General features: G+C 45.4%; 1 protein-coding gene across 6 annotated transcripts in view; it reads right to left on the bottom strand.

Moving 5' to 3' along the window:
- FAM174B (family with sequence similarity 174 member B) overlaps nt 1-15,165 on the bottom strand; it is a 173,555-nt gene that overhangs the window by 71,456 nt on the left and 86,934 nt on the right. For 2 of the 6 annotated variants that reach the window (XR_012895722.1, XR_012895721.1), the window contains exon 1: nt 10,056-10,560. The exons of 1 other annotated variant lie outside the window; for it this stretch is intronic. Coding sequence is in view for 2 of the 5 variants with exons in the window: in XM_075897016.1 (XP_075753131.1) it covers nt 10,056-10,348 (293 nt within the window). In the remaining 3 variants the exon portion in view is untranslated. Of the gene's footprint in view, nt 1-10,055; nt 10,578-15,165 lie in introns of those variants that run through there. 3 more of the 6 variants (XR_012895723.1, XM_075897016.1, XM_075897017.1) reach the window with 3 other exon arrangements.

Raw genomic sequence — 15,165 nt, 5'->3', positions numbered from 1 at the left:
TGGCAATCAGAGGTTCAATATGCAGGCTGCCCTGGAGAGAGAGGACAACTTCCGCCCTCTCTCACCGCAGCAGCTTGGGGCTAGATGAGAAGTGTCTGTCCGTAGCCACTGCAGCTGGCACAGGCCAGGGAGGGGTGTATGTCCCCCAGTAGGGAGGCAAACACAAAGACAGACAAACTCTCTGAAATACATAGTCAATAACTGTCCCTTTCTCTACCCCTACCAGCCAAATGAATTTATAACTGTCCTGGCCCCTATCTCTTCCCGCTTGTGGTCATTCTACAATATAACTGTCCCTCCTATCAGACCCCTCCCTTTCCATTTTATGAGAAACAATCAAATTACAGGCAGATCCCATTGTCCTGGCACAACCAAACCCTGACCTTGCTTTAAATTACAAAGGAAAGTGTCATGCCAAATTTGGTGATCCTAGCTTTTACTATTTAGGGGAAATTCTTGAACAAACTGACTCACGGATGGACAGACGGACACACAGATATACAAACCTTCTCTAATATATAGTAGATAATTGGCTCCCACAATATTTACAAGATTCCAGATAATAAACCAAGGAAAATGCCAAACTCGTAACAAATCACTTAATGAGAGCTTCATTAATACCTCTGATATTTTACAAATTTCTATCAAATCAGACTTCTCTGTTCACACGGTCATTATAAATGCTGAAATTAAACTAGAAGCCATTAAAATGAGTCCTTGTGTATGCTTTCAGGCATTCATTTTGCTGTAATGAACTGGCATGCCATATTTTTCTGAAAACATCTCTTTGAGATGGAACATACTCAGCCACAGAGAACAGAAGTGTATGCTTGCTCAATTGAACTATTAATAAGAGCTCTGGGGGCTATAAAGAAGGTTGTGAAAAACTTCAGGAACACCTGAATGAGATCTTGACATTACTCAATTGAAAGGTAGTACTTGAAAATAGTTAAAATAGGGCTGGATTTGCATACCTTACATAGTAGTAGGACCAATATGCACTTTCAAACATCATTTCCATAACACCAATTACATCTCTGTATTATTTCCATTTTAGCCAAGCACCGAGGCTTGGAAAATGTAAGTGATTTCCCTCTACTCTGATTCTTCTCTGACCATTACAACACACATCTGAAGTGGGGTTTCCAGTTGGGGTCATACTTGGTTTTTGCGGGGGTTTGTTTTTTTCATATAATAAACTATCAAACAATGTGAGCTAATTTTAAACTAAAGCAATTTAAGTCACCAATTTTCATCATGAAATAAACCAGCATGAAGCCTTGATTTAAATAAATCAATTGTTGTTTTTTGCATGTGTATATCTTAGCTGTTTTTTTAAAGAAAGGTTCATTCTCTTTGTTTGGTAACCAGTAAAACTTTGATCTGCAACTACATGTAGCTATTATGCTAAGTTTAGTACCGGTTGAACCTCTCTAGTTCGGCATATCCGTGGTCCGGCATGGTTTTAGTTCGCTGGATGTCCACTTTTCATGAGTGTAGCCAAGTTTCCCAGTATCCTATCAAGTTTGTTTACAGCCTATCAGTCCTGGCTATCAGTGCTCTGTGCTGTTGTTTAGCTTTAATTTACCCTTAAATGTTCACTGAGAGCCCAGTAAGCAGTGAAAGTGTTGGTAATGCTGCTAGACAACATTGACTTCCAGTGGTTTGGCAAATTCTCGGGTTTAGCATCCGTCAGGTCCCAAGGGTGCTGGAGTAGAGAAGTTCAACTTTTACTGCTTCTTACTAGGGGTGTAAGAGTGTAGCCATTTAAATGGGTAACCAGTAAACTCATGCTTATCAGGTAACTGCCTGCTGCCCCACACTGCTGACTCTGATACAAGCAGCCGCACAGGGTTGCAGGTGGGACCAGTACAGGCAGTGCACACAGGCTCCTGGGGAACTGGCTGCTGCCCCACGTGTAACCATGTAGCTGCTGGTAAATTCAGCGGTTACATGATTAATCAATTACACACATTTTAACATCCCTACTTCTTGCTACCTAGGAGAATACACCATATCTATACTAGGAATGTAAAATCCCATGTGATTGGTTAACCAGTTAAACATTTTGTTTATCCAGATGGAGCATCCCCTTCTTGTGGGGTGCCTGGGCTTCACACAGGCAGGGGCTGCTTCAGCCCGGCCAGAGCAACCCCTGTCCATAACAGGCCACCCATGGAGTTGGAACAGCTCTCTGTCCAGCTCCCACCAGTTACACTTAACCAGTTAAACATTCACGTCCCTAACCTATACATGCTTAACTTGCATGTATTCAGATTCCTAATGCTGACATTTTATTTATGTTAAGAAATGTACCAGTCAACATCTTCTATTTACTAGATGATTTTTTAAAACTTGTGATTCACGACAAGCTTTATTTGGATGAAAATTCAAATTCAGTTAAATGCCAAAAATTGACACTTTATTTTTAGATCTAATTTTAAAATGCCTTAAATATGCTGCATAAGAAAAAGACCAAAAAGTTGATCAAAACACATTTTAATAATTTGAACTGATTTATTAAAAAAGGACAATATTATTTGTAGTTAAGTAAATTGAACTGATTGTTTTAGTCACTTTTGATCTGAGGAAGTGGGTCTGGCCCACGAAAGCTCATCATCTAATAAACCATCTTGTTAGTCTTTAAAGTGCTACATTGTCCTGCATTTTGCTATACCTTCACGTTTTTAGAATTAGCAGATCTCACTCTTTCATATGTAGTTTATATTCACAGGAAGAGGAAAACAAGCTTTCCTGCTTTTTCAATTCCCAACTGGTTTCTTACTTCTGAGCTAGGCATTGAACTGAACAAACCTGAAATAAAGAACGTATTTTCTCTGCACTTGCAGAAGAGGCAACTGCTATCAAAAACTGGTTTTGCACTTAAACTCTGGCTCCAAGTGCTTAACCAGTGACTTCCAACATTTCCATGGTCTGTCTTTCTTTAAAGCTCAGCAGCAAACATGCACTGTTATTTAACTGAAAGTATTAATAGATTATAATAAACTTAGGCCCTAACATAGGTGGTCAACTTCAAATTTAATTTAAAAAGTTTTTAGAACAAAGTGGTATTTAATGTGATTTTTTACATGATTTTTTTAAATTATTTATTTTTATCTACCCTGCTATCAAAGTGATCTATTTCCTTCCAACAGCTGGCAGCTAGTTGTTTGGGGATTGAAGAAAGAAATTTTTGTAATGCTGGAGTACAGTAACTAGTTATAAAACAATTTACACTTGATTCAGCCTTCTAGTGCAGGTGAGCCTTTGCGACCACACAATCAGGTAGGATAATCAGAACCTGTAGTCTATGACTAAACGACAAGTTAATGCACTCAAATCTGTCTCCTAAAGCATAGCAATGAGTTTTGTAGTTATTAAGGAATTAGGCCCAAGGGAACCATCTTTAAAAAGTGGGATTTGGTAGAGAAATTGGACGCTGACAGCAGTGATGTGACCAAAGGTTACTTCAGTAAAAATCTTATAGTTATTTAAGTGGGCAGCATGTATCTCAATAGGCAAAAACCTATACCCTGCAAACAGTGCTCATATCCAGCTTGAGCCTTAACTCATTTCCACGCTTCCCAGCAGTTCACTTCAAATACTACTGACAGTGGCTCATCATTCCTATTGTCCCACTGTGACACTGCAGTTGCAGACTGCTAATTTTTTTAAAAATATGCTTGATTGATTTATCCAATGATCCCAGTGGGTACCACATCAAGCAACACAGACAAGTTTCCAAACTCTCACTTCCTCTTTAAGTGTTGTTAACCCTGACCAGTTCACTTTGTAAACAAGGGGGTCTAACTGACTGCACCAAAATCAAGAGATACAGCAAGGAAGGGGAGAGTGGGTTCAAAAAGGCAGAATTAAAACACAAACACTGTGGAAGTTTCAGTGTTTGGAGGAAGGGTGCTTCCTAATAACCCAACTCACTTAATGTTTGGATTATGGTGGGGGTGTGTGTGTGTGTGTGTTTTGGTTTGGAGGTGGGAGAGGAGGAGGTGAAAATACTCCATTCCCGCTGCAACCGTAAGTGGCTGAGCATCTTTTCCAGGCTCCTCTTTGAGTATGTCTACACCACGTAGGTTTTAGCAACAAGGCTGTGTCAACACGGCCTTGTGACTAAAAATCAGCTCGTGTGAACAACTTTTGTCTGCAACATATTTCCCTCCCTTAGAAGGGGGTTTTACTTTGTCGGCAGGAAAGCCCTGTTGGCGACAAAGCAGCATTCACATTTCACTTGCCGTGGCAAAACTGTTGTTGTACATGGGAGGAATTAAGTATCCGTGAACAACAAAGATTTGTTCATCAAGTACAAGTGTAGACATACTCTAAATCGGTCAGAAAAGGTTGCTTTTCAAAAGCGCTGCCGTCTGCTACTGTGGAACATACAGCTTTCACAGCCTGGGCACTCTTGAACAGCCCAGGAGAGAAGCAGCTGGAATTCAGATCTCTTATGGCAAGTGCCATGCTCTATAATCTATCGGCCATTAAGTCCACTCAGATCAGAATACTTCTAATGAAGAACAGGTCATCTTTGAAAGCAGCCATTAAAAAAAATGATTTGGAAAGAAAGCAAAGATATAAGTATCTCAAGCCAGTGCCAATGATTAAAAAAAAGGGGCTGCTAACTCACTTCAGCTCAACAATCCCTATCTAAAGAGATCATTTACTTGCAGCAAACCAGTGTAATTTCACAGTGACTGTTTAATCACATACTGGATTTCAGCATATTCACCTTATCAGCAATCTACTACATGAGTCTCCGCAAGTTTCTTTGTTTTGTTTTTAAATAGACTTAAGCAACCTCTCGTTTTGATGAAGAAATGCTTTTCATTTGAGTAAATGTGATTTCTTTTCTGCAACAGAAATGAGAACTCTCCCTCAATCTATTTTGCCAGCTGTATGCTGGAAATGGTACAAACAAATTTGTTGATTTTCTTGTCTTAGTTTGCAACTCAGATCAATCTTTGTTTACACACTAGAGGCTGTGTCAGATAAATAAACAACTGCATGTAGAAGTTGAAAGCTCCATTTTCCACTGGAGCCACTGTGTTTATTAAAGGAACAGCAGGAACCTCTCACATACGTGAACTGGGCATTAACAGTTGTATACAGATTAAATGAGTTTGGCCTGGAAGAGCCCAGCAGTGCTCGCTGGTAAAGGTGACTTGCAAAGAATTTTCTAAAATAATTGGGCTTGTGTCCCCTATGGCTTCTGCAAGATGTAGAAAGAAGACTCCAAAGGCTAAGTTTTCTGCTGCATGGTTTTTTTCCCCTTGGAAAATATTAAGAATGTCAACCCTGAGCTCTCTTTTTAAATATGGAGAAACTGAGGCAGCAAATCTAAACTTGTCCAAGGCCAATTAGCTAAAGAGCTATATTCAAAATTCAGATTACCTTACACCAATTTTACTGGCAGACTATGCTGCCTCTTGTTCAGGGGTGGGAAAATAAAAAACCAGCAGCCCACAGAATTAGTCCCTGGCAGGCCACCGCAGCTATGTTTACCTGCGCCTCCACAGGTATCGAAGGATCGCTGCTCTAGTTGGCTGCTAATTGCCCACAGCCAAAACGAGCAGCGGGAAGCGTTGCTGACCATGACGCCACTTCCCGCTGCTTGCATTGTCTGTGAACAGCCAATCGCAGCTAACTAGAGCTGCGATCTTCCGATACCTGTGACGGTGCAGGTAAACATGGAGGTGGGGACTCGCCAGAGACAAACTAACCCTGTGAACTGGATCCAGCCCGCAGGCAGGTATTTGCCCATCCCTGCACTAGTCTAACTTGCCCAGGTGTCTAACAGCTGTTCAGATGTATAATCCCATGACAATTCTGGAAGGCTGGATGAATAGATGAAAGTGATAAGAAGGATTTTTTAAAATATGTTTTATTTGCTTGCCTCTCAATTAAATTACTTGCCATGGACAAGCTGAATCTTGCTATGCTATGCTAGTCACTGACAAGTATCTGCCAACCTTTTGAAGTTTGTTCACTGGGACAGATTTATTAAATGCCCTAGTTTCAAAGGGTTCATTTATAGAAGGAAGCCTTTTAAGAACAGTATTCATGTAAACTCTGCTCATCAAAATTAATACATTAAAATTACAAAGACCTGAGAGGCAGGGAAGAACTAGAACAGCCAGCTGGAACTGCCACCTGACTGCAGAAGAGATGTCTGTGAGTAGGTGGAGGAAGAATTCACAAAATACACCTGTTCAACTACCTTTATTGCCCAATTTCTACTTTCCACAAGCAACCATAGTCTCCAAGAGAGCGAGTTAGATGACTCAGCCCTGCAGATTGTTTTCTTTTGTACATACCTGTTAGAAAGAATTCCTGTTAACTATTGAACGTTAGTAGTGCTCCACCAGGAAGTCAGAAGTGAGCAGACCAGAGCCAAATGCTCTCAAAGATGGTCAGGTGACTGAGCAACTTCCTTTACTGTATGTACATAGAATGCCTAGCACATATAGACATCTAGCTGCTACCACCACAGAAATAACAACTGATAAACACTTTATATGAAAGGTGCAGTTCTCAGCAACAAGCTAGTATAGAGATCATCTCTCTAAGTGTGCGTCTACACTGCACCCCGTAGCTTGAAATAAGTGGTGCAAACTGAGTTACGCAAACTGCGCAGCTTATTTCAAGTTAATTTTGAAATCGTTTATTTCAAAATTTGGCACTGTCTACACAGACTTATTTTGAAATAAATCACTATTCTGAAACGTCCCTTAATCCTCATGGAATGAGGTTTGCAGGGACATTGGAATAGCGAGCCCGTTATATTTCAAAATAACTGGCCCCCTCAAAAGACATGGAAGTGCTATTTTGAGATACCTCCAGTATCCCAAATAGCGCTACAGCATAGGCATAGCCTAACGTGACTGAGTTTGACTTGCTTGTGTTCTTTCCAGCATACAACAGTATAAAAACATTTAGTATTACAGTGTGACAGAGCACATTCTGGTTACAACCTAATTTCTACAGGAAAGGAAGTTGAATGCAATGTACTTGCTGGCATTATGCTGCGAGAAAAAAATATACAAGGATTCTACCAGGCTGCAGAGCAGTGTTCTGCCAAGGCTTCCATCAACCCAGTGGACTTGGGTGGAGAACAGAGGCGGATCCACTAACCAGCCCTTTCACCCTCCTGTCCAACCAACCACACTGTGCAGCAGTGGAAGGCTAATGTAGCACCCAGGCAGCACAACTGGCCACAGAGCAGTTCTACGGCCTAGAATTCCATCTAACCCTAATTCTGTGCCCAAATTCACTCCATTTATCTGGGCTTTATCCTAGTGCTGAATTCTTATCTCAGCAGTAAGCAAAACTTCGTTTCAGCTGTACACTCCAGTCAGGTAACTGCACCTCAACTCCCTTCAATGTGTCATCTGCACACACATGCAAAAAGGATGCCCTTTGGATACTTGACAAAGTGAGCTGAACCAGAAGAAACCAACTCCCCACCTAAATTATTGATAAAGAATGTTTTCACTCCATTTTTCAGCTTTAAGTTTATTTTAAAACTGGGGTGGAAAAACCACTCAGGGAAATTTGGGGTGTTTTAATGACACCTCTTTCAAAGTTATAGCAGTTTCACAACACCACAAACTTATAAAAAGATGTTTTATCCAAAGCAGAATGTTCAAAAAGGGATATCAATAGAGTCAGAGCTGAAGTTTCAATAGGTACAGCGAAGAGTCTCCTGTCACTTCTCTAATCACAAGCACTGGACAACACAGAGGGGGCACAAATAGGCAAGCATTCTATAAATGCTGATGAGTAGAATAATGGTTTTATTCCTGATAAACACTAGATTAAATCACTTACCCCAGTTAAAAACTGCATTCCCCCTATATGCTTCCCTGTATTTCCCTCACTCTAGCACTTACACTCACATAACCCTGTGATGTTCAAATAGTACCAAACTCACAAAGGCAAATCAGGGTGTCAGGTAGAGGCTGTGGTAGGCAGGGAATTGTGCCTCAGGTACCTGGCACATAAGGCAGCCGTTAACACTTAGAGGTTATTGAGGACTATTGGGAAATCTATTTTCAAGTGAGAACTAGAGTCTTTGCTGTGCCTGGACACTAGACTTTACAGCACATGAACACTCATCTTCTGGCAATTATTTCAAGAGAGCTTATTCGTGGCTTAGCTAACGAAACAGAACAATACTTCTTCATTGAGAAGAGAGTACTGTACACTGGAAAGAAATGGGAACTAAACAATTCAAAGCTATAAGCATTTTATTTTCCATTTTCATAACCCCTTTCTGACAATGGAGTAAGGGCATTTTACAAACTAGGTACAGTAGGGGCTGGCCTGAACTTGCCTTCTCACCTACTTCCCTCCCCTGTCAGCTGGATTCCTTAATTCCAGGGGAAAGTACTCTTCAGCTTTTCTGTCTACGCTACCAGCGATGTCGGCAAAACACGTGTCACTCTGGGGTGTGAATATTCCACGCCCAGAGCAACAAAAATTATGCCACTATTAACGCTTGTATGCACAGCGCTATGATGGCAGGAGAGCGTCTCTCATCAACATGAAACAAAATACAGGACTATGTAGCACTTTAAAGACTAACAAGATGGTTTATTAGGTGATGAGTTTTCGACCCACGAAAGCTCATCACCTAATAAACCATCTTGTTAGTCTTTAAGGTGCTACATAGTCCTGTATTTTGTTTCAGCTACACCAGACTAACACGGCTACATTTCTATCACTATTCTCATCAACATAGCTTTTGCCATTTGCAGGGCGAGGTGTATGCCGCTCTCCCAACACAGAGTGTCTTCACCAGATGTACTGCAGTCTGGGTACAGCAGCGCCACTGCAGCGTTGTATGGGCAGACATACCCTACCAAAAAGGCCATGGAAGCTTTACCTTTTCAGGTCACATACCACAGACCTTGACTCTCAGCCTAGAAAGGTGATGGTGCTGCTGTGGTCAAGTGCACCTTGGGACATATGTTAGCCCAGCACTGACTCACCTTACCACTCCATGAATACAAATCCTGGGAAACCTCTGAGGTCTATCAACAGAGAGGCACTCTGTTAGTAGTAAGGGCAGAGAGGAGCTCCCCCCAGGGCGTACAGAGAACAGTGTCCCTCTCCATGAGGAGAGTGTCTCCATGGAAAGAGAACCCCACACCAGGGGTCAGAGAGAGCAGTGCCCTCCAATATCTGTGGGCGGGAGGGGGAAGAGGGCCCCCAACCCATGGGATACCCAGGGCAGCGCCCCCAGTCTCAGAAGGGGGGGAAGAGGGCCCCCCACTTGAGGTACAGAGGGCAGCGCCCCCACTCTCAGTGGGGAGAAGAGGGCCCCCTACTTGGGGGTAGAGAGCAGCGCCCCCAGTCTCGGTGAGGGAAGAGGCCCCCCACTGGGCAGTACAGAGGGCAGCGCCCCCAGTCTCGGGGGGGGGGAGAGGCCCCCACTGGGCAGTACAGAGAGCAGCGCCCCCAGTCTCGGGGGGGAGAGGCCCCCACTGGGCGGTACAGAGAGCAGCGCCCCCATTCTCGGGGGGAGAGGCCCCCACTGGGCGGTACAGAGAGCAGCGCCCGCAGTCTCGGGGGGGAGAGGCCCCCACTGGGTGGTACAGAGAGCAGCGCCCCCATTCTCGGGGGGAGGCCCCCACTGGGCGGTACAGAGAGCAGCGCCCCCATTCTCGGGGGGGAGAGGCCCCCCCGGGCGGTTCAGAGGGCAGCGCCCCCATTCTCGGGGGGGAGAGGCCCCCCCGGGCGGTACAGAGGGCAGCGCCCCCAGTCTCGGGGGGAGAGGCCCCCCCGGGCGGTACAGAGGGCAGCGCCCCCAGTCTCGGGGGGAGAGGCCCCCCCGGGCGGTACAGAGAGCAGCGCCCCCATTCTCGGGGGGAGAGGCCCCCCCGGGCGGTACAGAGGGCAGCGCCCCCATTCTCGGGGGGAGAGGCCCCCCCGGGCGGTTCAGAGAGCAGCGCCCCCAGTCTCGGGGGGAGAGGCCCCCCCGGGCGGTCCGGAAGGCAGCGCCCCCCGGCGAGGACCCCGCCCTGCCCCCCGGCCGGTACCTGCAGACCCGCAGCAGCAGGCAGCCGATGAGGCCGGCGCTGAGGGCGCACGCCCCGATCACCGCGGCCTTGAGCGCGAAGAGGTCCCGGGGCCGCGCGGGCAGGGGGCTGAGCTGGGCGCCGCTGCGGTTCCCCGGCGCGCTCAGGGGCTCGGGCGGCGGCCGAGTGGCGTTGGCGGGGCCCTGCGCGGCCTGCGGCGGCCCCGGCGCGGGGGGCTCCCGGCGGGCGCGGGCGGGGGGCGCGGCCAGCAGCAGCAGCAGCAGCGGCAGCAGCAGCGGGGCGGCGAGGCGCATCCTGCCCGGGCTCCGGGCTCCACTCCGCCTGCGACACACGGCGGGCCCGGCTCCCCCGCGCGGCGCCGCCTCCCGGCCCGGCCCACGTGGGGCGCAGCCGCACCCGCCCTGCCCCCCCAGCCCTAAGGGCGGGGAGATCTCACCCCCCCCCCCCCAGTGCCTCGGGGAAAGGGGAGCCCTGCGCCCCCACCCAGTCCTGCAGCTCCCCGCCCCCCAGGAGCGGCAGGGTGCCCCCCCCACCAGGGAGCCCCCCTGCTGCCAGCCTGCTGGGGCACTTGTCCCATCGTGCCCGTGTTAGCCCAGCACCGTCCCACGCTGAAACAACACAAGTGCAAGGGGGGCTCATTGCCAGGAGACTGGGCACCTGCACCTGCACGGGATTCGCTGGCCAGCGCGAAGAAAGGCCAGGCCCCTCCTGACTCACATCTCTCACGCAGGGGTCCTGTGGCACCTAAGCGTAGGAAAAAATTCCTAACTGTCAGGGTGGTCAAATATTGGAATAAATTGCCAAGGGAGGTGGTGGAATCTCCCTCTCTGGAGATATTTAAGAACAGGTTAGATAGACATCTGTCAGGGATGGTGTAGACGGAGCTTGGTCCTGCCTTGAGGGCGGGGGGCTGGACTCGATGACCTCTTGAGGTCCCTTCCAGTCCTATGGTTCTATGATTCTATGTCAAACTCGAAGCCACACAAACGAAAAGGGATCGTTTTCAGAGCTGCCAATGTCCTTCTATCGGAAAGTCACAATTCTTTACGAGTATAGATTATGTGTTAGGTATATTGTGTAATATTTTTTCAGGTTTTGTTGGAATGTAATACAGTCATTTGATGTGTAAAATTGTTATTTGCTCATATATAATTTTATAATTTTCAAATGTAAATTTAAGGTACTTTTGAATTATTTTTATGATCCATACCTTGTTTTGTTGAAATAAAAACAAGTTTACACCAAAACAATAAGGGAGACACTCATATTTCAGAATAATTGCTTCAGCCTGGCAAACAATAGCCTTTGAATTTTCTGTAAAGAAACACAGTGTAGACCAGGTACATACTGATTCTTTTTTTGCCCTGGAATCTAAATATGACATCTGTGTTGGCTGCCTTATTCTGCATCCATACACCCTTTCCCCCACCTGCTCTAAGTGTCTATTTGTCCCCAGAAGGATTACCAAAACGAATCAAGTGGCTTGCAAAGCTGGCCTTTATGCTATCCTTAGGATTTCTTAAACTTTGCACTTTCAAAGGTATATGTAATATTCCATGCAAGACTAACAAGTTAATTGCCCTTTGGCTGACTGATGTACAAGTGCATATTTATTAGCAATATTGGTATGCCCCGATTACCCTTGACTGGCTGGTACTTCTTAGATATAAAACTAGATAATTTCCTTTTCCTTTTTTACTTTTAAAGCAAATGTTATTTGAGTCAAATGGGTAGCCTTCAGAAATTGGAAACCCATCTCAAGTTAAGTCTATAGAGCAGAAAGTGAAATAAGGATAGGTAAAATGTAAGATAGCTATAAGGTGTGCAAAGTGGGAATTGATGAGCAAACAGCCAAAACATGACAAAAAATTTGATAAAAGAAAACTTTTTTTACCCAATTCATCTGTGGAACTCGTTGCCATTAAATAGCAGTGAGGTCAAAAGTTTGTAAGATTTGTAAAAGGATGAAGGCTTATTGATAATGAAAACATCTAAAATACCATAGGTAGGATAAAAAACAGATTAAAACCCACTCATGTTTCAGAGCATAAGCCGGCAATAAACTGATGGGAGTGAAAAAGAAACATTTCCTGTCCAGGGATAACTGTCCACTGTAGTTTCTTGTGGACATATGCAAACACACTCACACCCCATCCTATGACACATCTTGTATTGGCCACTTTTGTAACTACAATACCGAGCTAGACTAGCAGGTTCCACTGGCTGATTTGGCAATGCCTACATTCCAAGGAAATCATATGACAAATATTAACACAGTACAGTTAGGTACTTAAAACTCAGGACATATGAACATTTATCTGGGAACCACAAATCAGCCCCTTGTGTGTGTATATATTACAGTACTCTTGATTCCATTCCATTTCATTTGGTGGAAAAAAACTGTATGCTATCATATTATTTGAGAAACAGTATGTGACACCATGCAATTAACACTAAATTGTATGCTTGTACAAGGAGAAGAGCTAAAGGGCTGTGGTCTAACACCTTCCCCCTCCCCCAGACCCAGGCACCCCCCACCCCACCCCCAACCTAATGCCTCCCTCCTCCCCCAGAGCCAGACACCCCTCAGGCACCCCCAACCTAATGCCTTCCCTCTGCCCCAAAGCTAGGCACTCCCAGCCCCCCCCCCCAACCCAATGCCTCCCCCAGAGCCAGGCACCCCCAACCTAATGCCTTTCCCCTCCCCCAGAGCCAGGCACTCCCAGCCTCTTCCCAACCTAATGCCTGGGTCCCGGAGCCGCCGTCACCACATCGCCGCCACACACTTCTTCCTCAGGCACTGGGGCAGTGTGAGTACAGCGGCCAGCTGTGAGCAGGCACTTGATGCCTGTGCAGAGTGGCCTGACCAGCCGTGAGCACGTGCTGGAGCGCCAAGCGCAGAGCTGCCTGGCCGGCCATGAGCAGTCGCTGCGGTGCCGTGTGGAGAGCGGCCAGCCAGCTGTGATCTGTACTTGGCCACGTGCTCTGAACAGCCAGTGGGCCGCACTTTATTCTTTTTTAAAAGGTAGTGGAGGGCCACAGAAAACTTTGATCGGGCCGCATGCGGCCTCCCAGACGCCTGTTGGACATGCCTGCCTTAAAGACTAATAGAAGTATAAATACATAGTATCTGGAGCTTTCATGGGCAAACCCCATTTCCTCAGATGAACAGATCTCTCACATGTGTTTTTTTCTTTCCCAGGACAAGAGCTTTCCTCTTAGGGCTCATCTAGACTACATCCCTCTTTCCTGAAAAAATGAGGAGTACGGGTTCTTTCGAAAAAGGATTTTTTTTTTCAAAAGAACCACATCTAGACTGCGGTTTCACTTTCAAAATACCCTTTTTCGAAACAGCGATCGGACACAAATATGCAAATGAAGCACGGGATATTTAAATCCACGCTTCATTTGCACTTTTGATCAGGCTCATTTATATCCCTCTTTCAAAAGAGGGATGTAGTCTAGACATAGCCCTACTGATGCTAGGCGGGGCTCCTGGAATCCTGCCACGGGACAATAGTAACACATCCCAGAGACAGCCACCTTTTTCTAACACTGAACAAAGAACCTACAGGCAAGAACAGAATTATTCTTCAAGTTACCCAACCTCTGCTGAGCTCCTTAGAACCTCCCCGAGCCTGCCTGCTTGGCCACCTGGTACAGTTTTAAAGAAAGAATGCACATTGCCACACAGATCATTCTTGTCCTAGTCATCCCATGCCCCTTTGTGCTCTCCTTTGTACTTTCTTATAAATTAATGGAGATTGCCTATCTCCTAGAGCTGGAAGGGACCTTGAAAGGTCATTGAGTCCAGTCCCCTGCCTTCACAGCAGGACCAAATACCATCCCTGACAAATTTTTGCCCTAAAATCTCTAAATGGCCTCCACAAGGATTGAACTCACAACCCTGCATTGAGCAGGCCAATGCTCAAACCACTGAGCTATCCCTCTCCCTCAAACACCTTTGTCCCTCTGCTGGGTCCCCCTTCCCTCATCTCAATTCCAAGGTTGACAGGGAGATTACAGGGGATATTTTTGCAGAAACTGCTGGACAGGCCAAGACTTTCTCCCATTTTTTACTTTCCAATTGCTCTTCCATTTCCCACTCTCTCTCCCTCAAAGGAAAAAGAGACTAATGAAGTGAGGAGAAGCTACAGCCTGCAATGGCTACTTGCCCACCTACCTAACAGCCATGGGGGAGAGCAGCTGATTGCAGGAAGGAAATGGGAATGAAAGGGACAATAATTCTAATGGCCTGCCAAGCAATGTTCCCTCTAATCTTTTCCATCCATGTGCGGATTTTTTCCATTTGTGTGTTGAATAAAATGTTGTGTAAACCAACGTGTGTATGAATGTGCACCACCAATAGAAACAAAAAACCTAGCTATGGGTGCTCTGCTAATCAGCCGAGCAGCATTTGAATTAAGGATGTAAAAGACTAGTCGACTAGTCAACTCTCTGTTAACACTGGTCTACAATTTTTTAGAAGTCGTCTGCTTCAGAGATAAAATGTGCTATTTATTATGTATTTTGATGTGCTGAATTCAAATATGACAATTAAAACAACTGCTTGGCTAATGTTTCCAAGATATTTAAGTTTTTACATTTTACGTCTATGTATATTGTGTAGATAGTAGAGTTTTAATCATAAATTGTAAACCTAGGTCTTTTCATGTGTTCATGGTTGCTTTACATGACAATATTTCACCTGTCCTGTTTATGTAGCACTTAAAAAATCAGCAAAAGGGTTATATAAATAAAATTTATTATGAAACAAAAGGCAAAAAACTATTATGTACATAGTTTAGTCCTATTCAGTGTCTACTTGGCACTTCTTGGCTTGTCTCTTGTATTCAATAAAAGCATCTCTTGTCACTGTCCAGCAATAGTCTGCAAGCATTGATGGGCTCCATTTGCCCTGATAGCGTTTCTCCATTGTTGCAATGTCTTGGTGAAATCGCTCGCCGTGCTCGTTGTTCACTGCTCCGCAGTTCGGTGGAAAAAAATCTAGATGAGAATGCAAAAAATGTATCTTTAGTGACATGTTGCAACCAAGGCTTTTGTACGCCTTGAGGAGGTTTTCCAACAACAACCTGTAGTTGTCTGCCTT

Source organism: Pelodiscus sinensis, chromosome 14 (genome assembly GCF_049634645.1).
Source record: "Pelodiscus sinensis isolate JC-2024 chromosome 14, ASM4963464v1, whole genome shotgun sequence".
NCBI classification, from domain to species: Eukaryota; Metazoa; Chordata; order Testudines; family Trionychidae; genus Pelodiscus; species Pelodiscus sinensis.
This window is presented reverse-complemented; position numbering and strand designations above follow the sequence as displayed.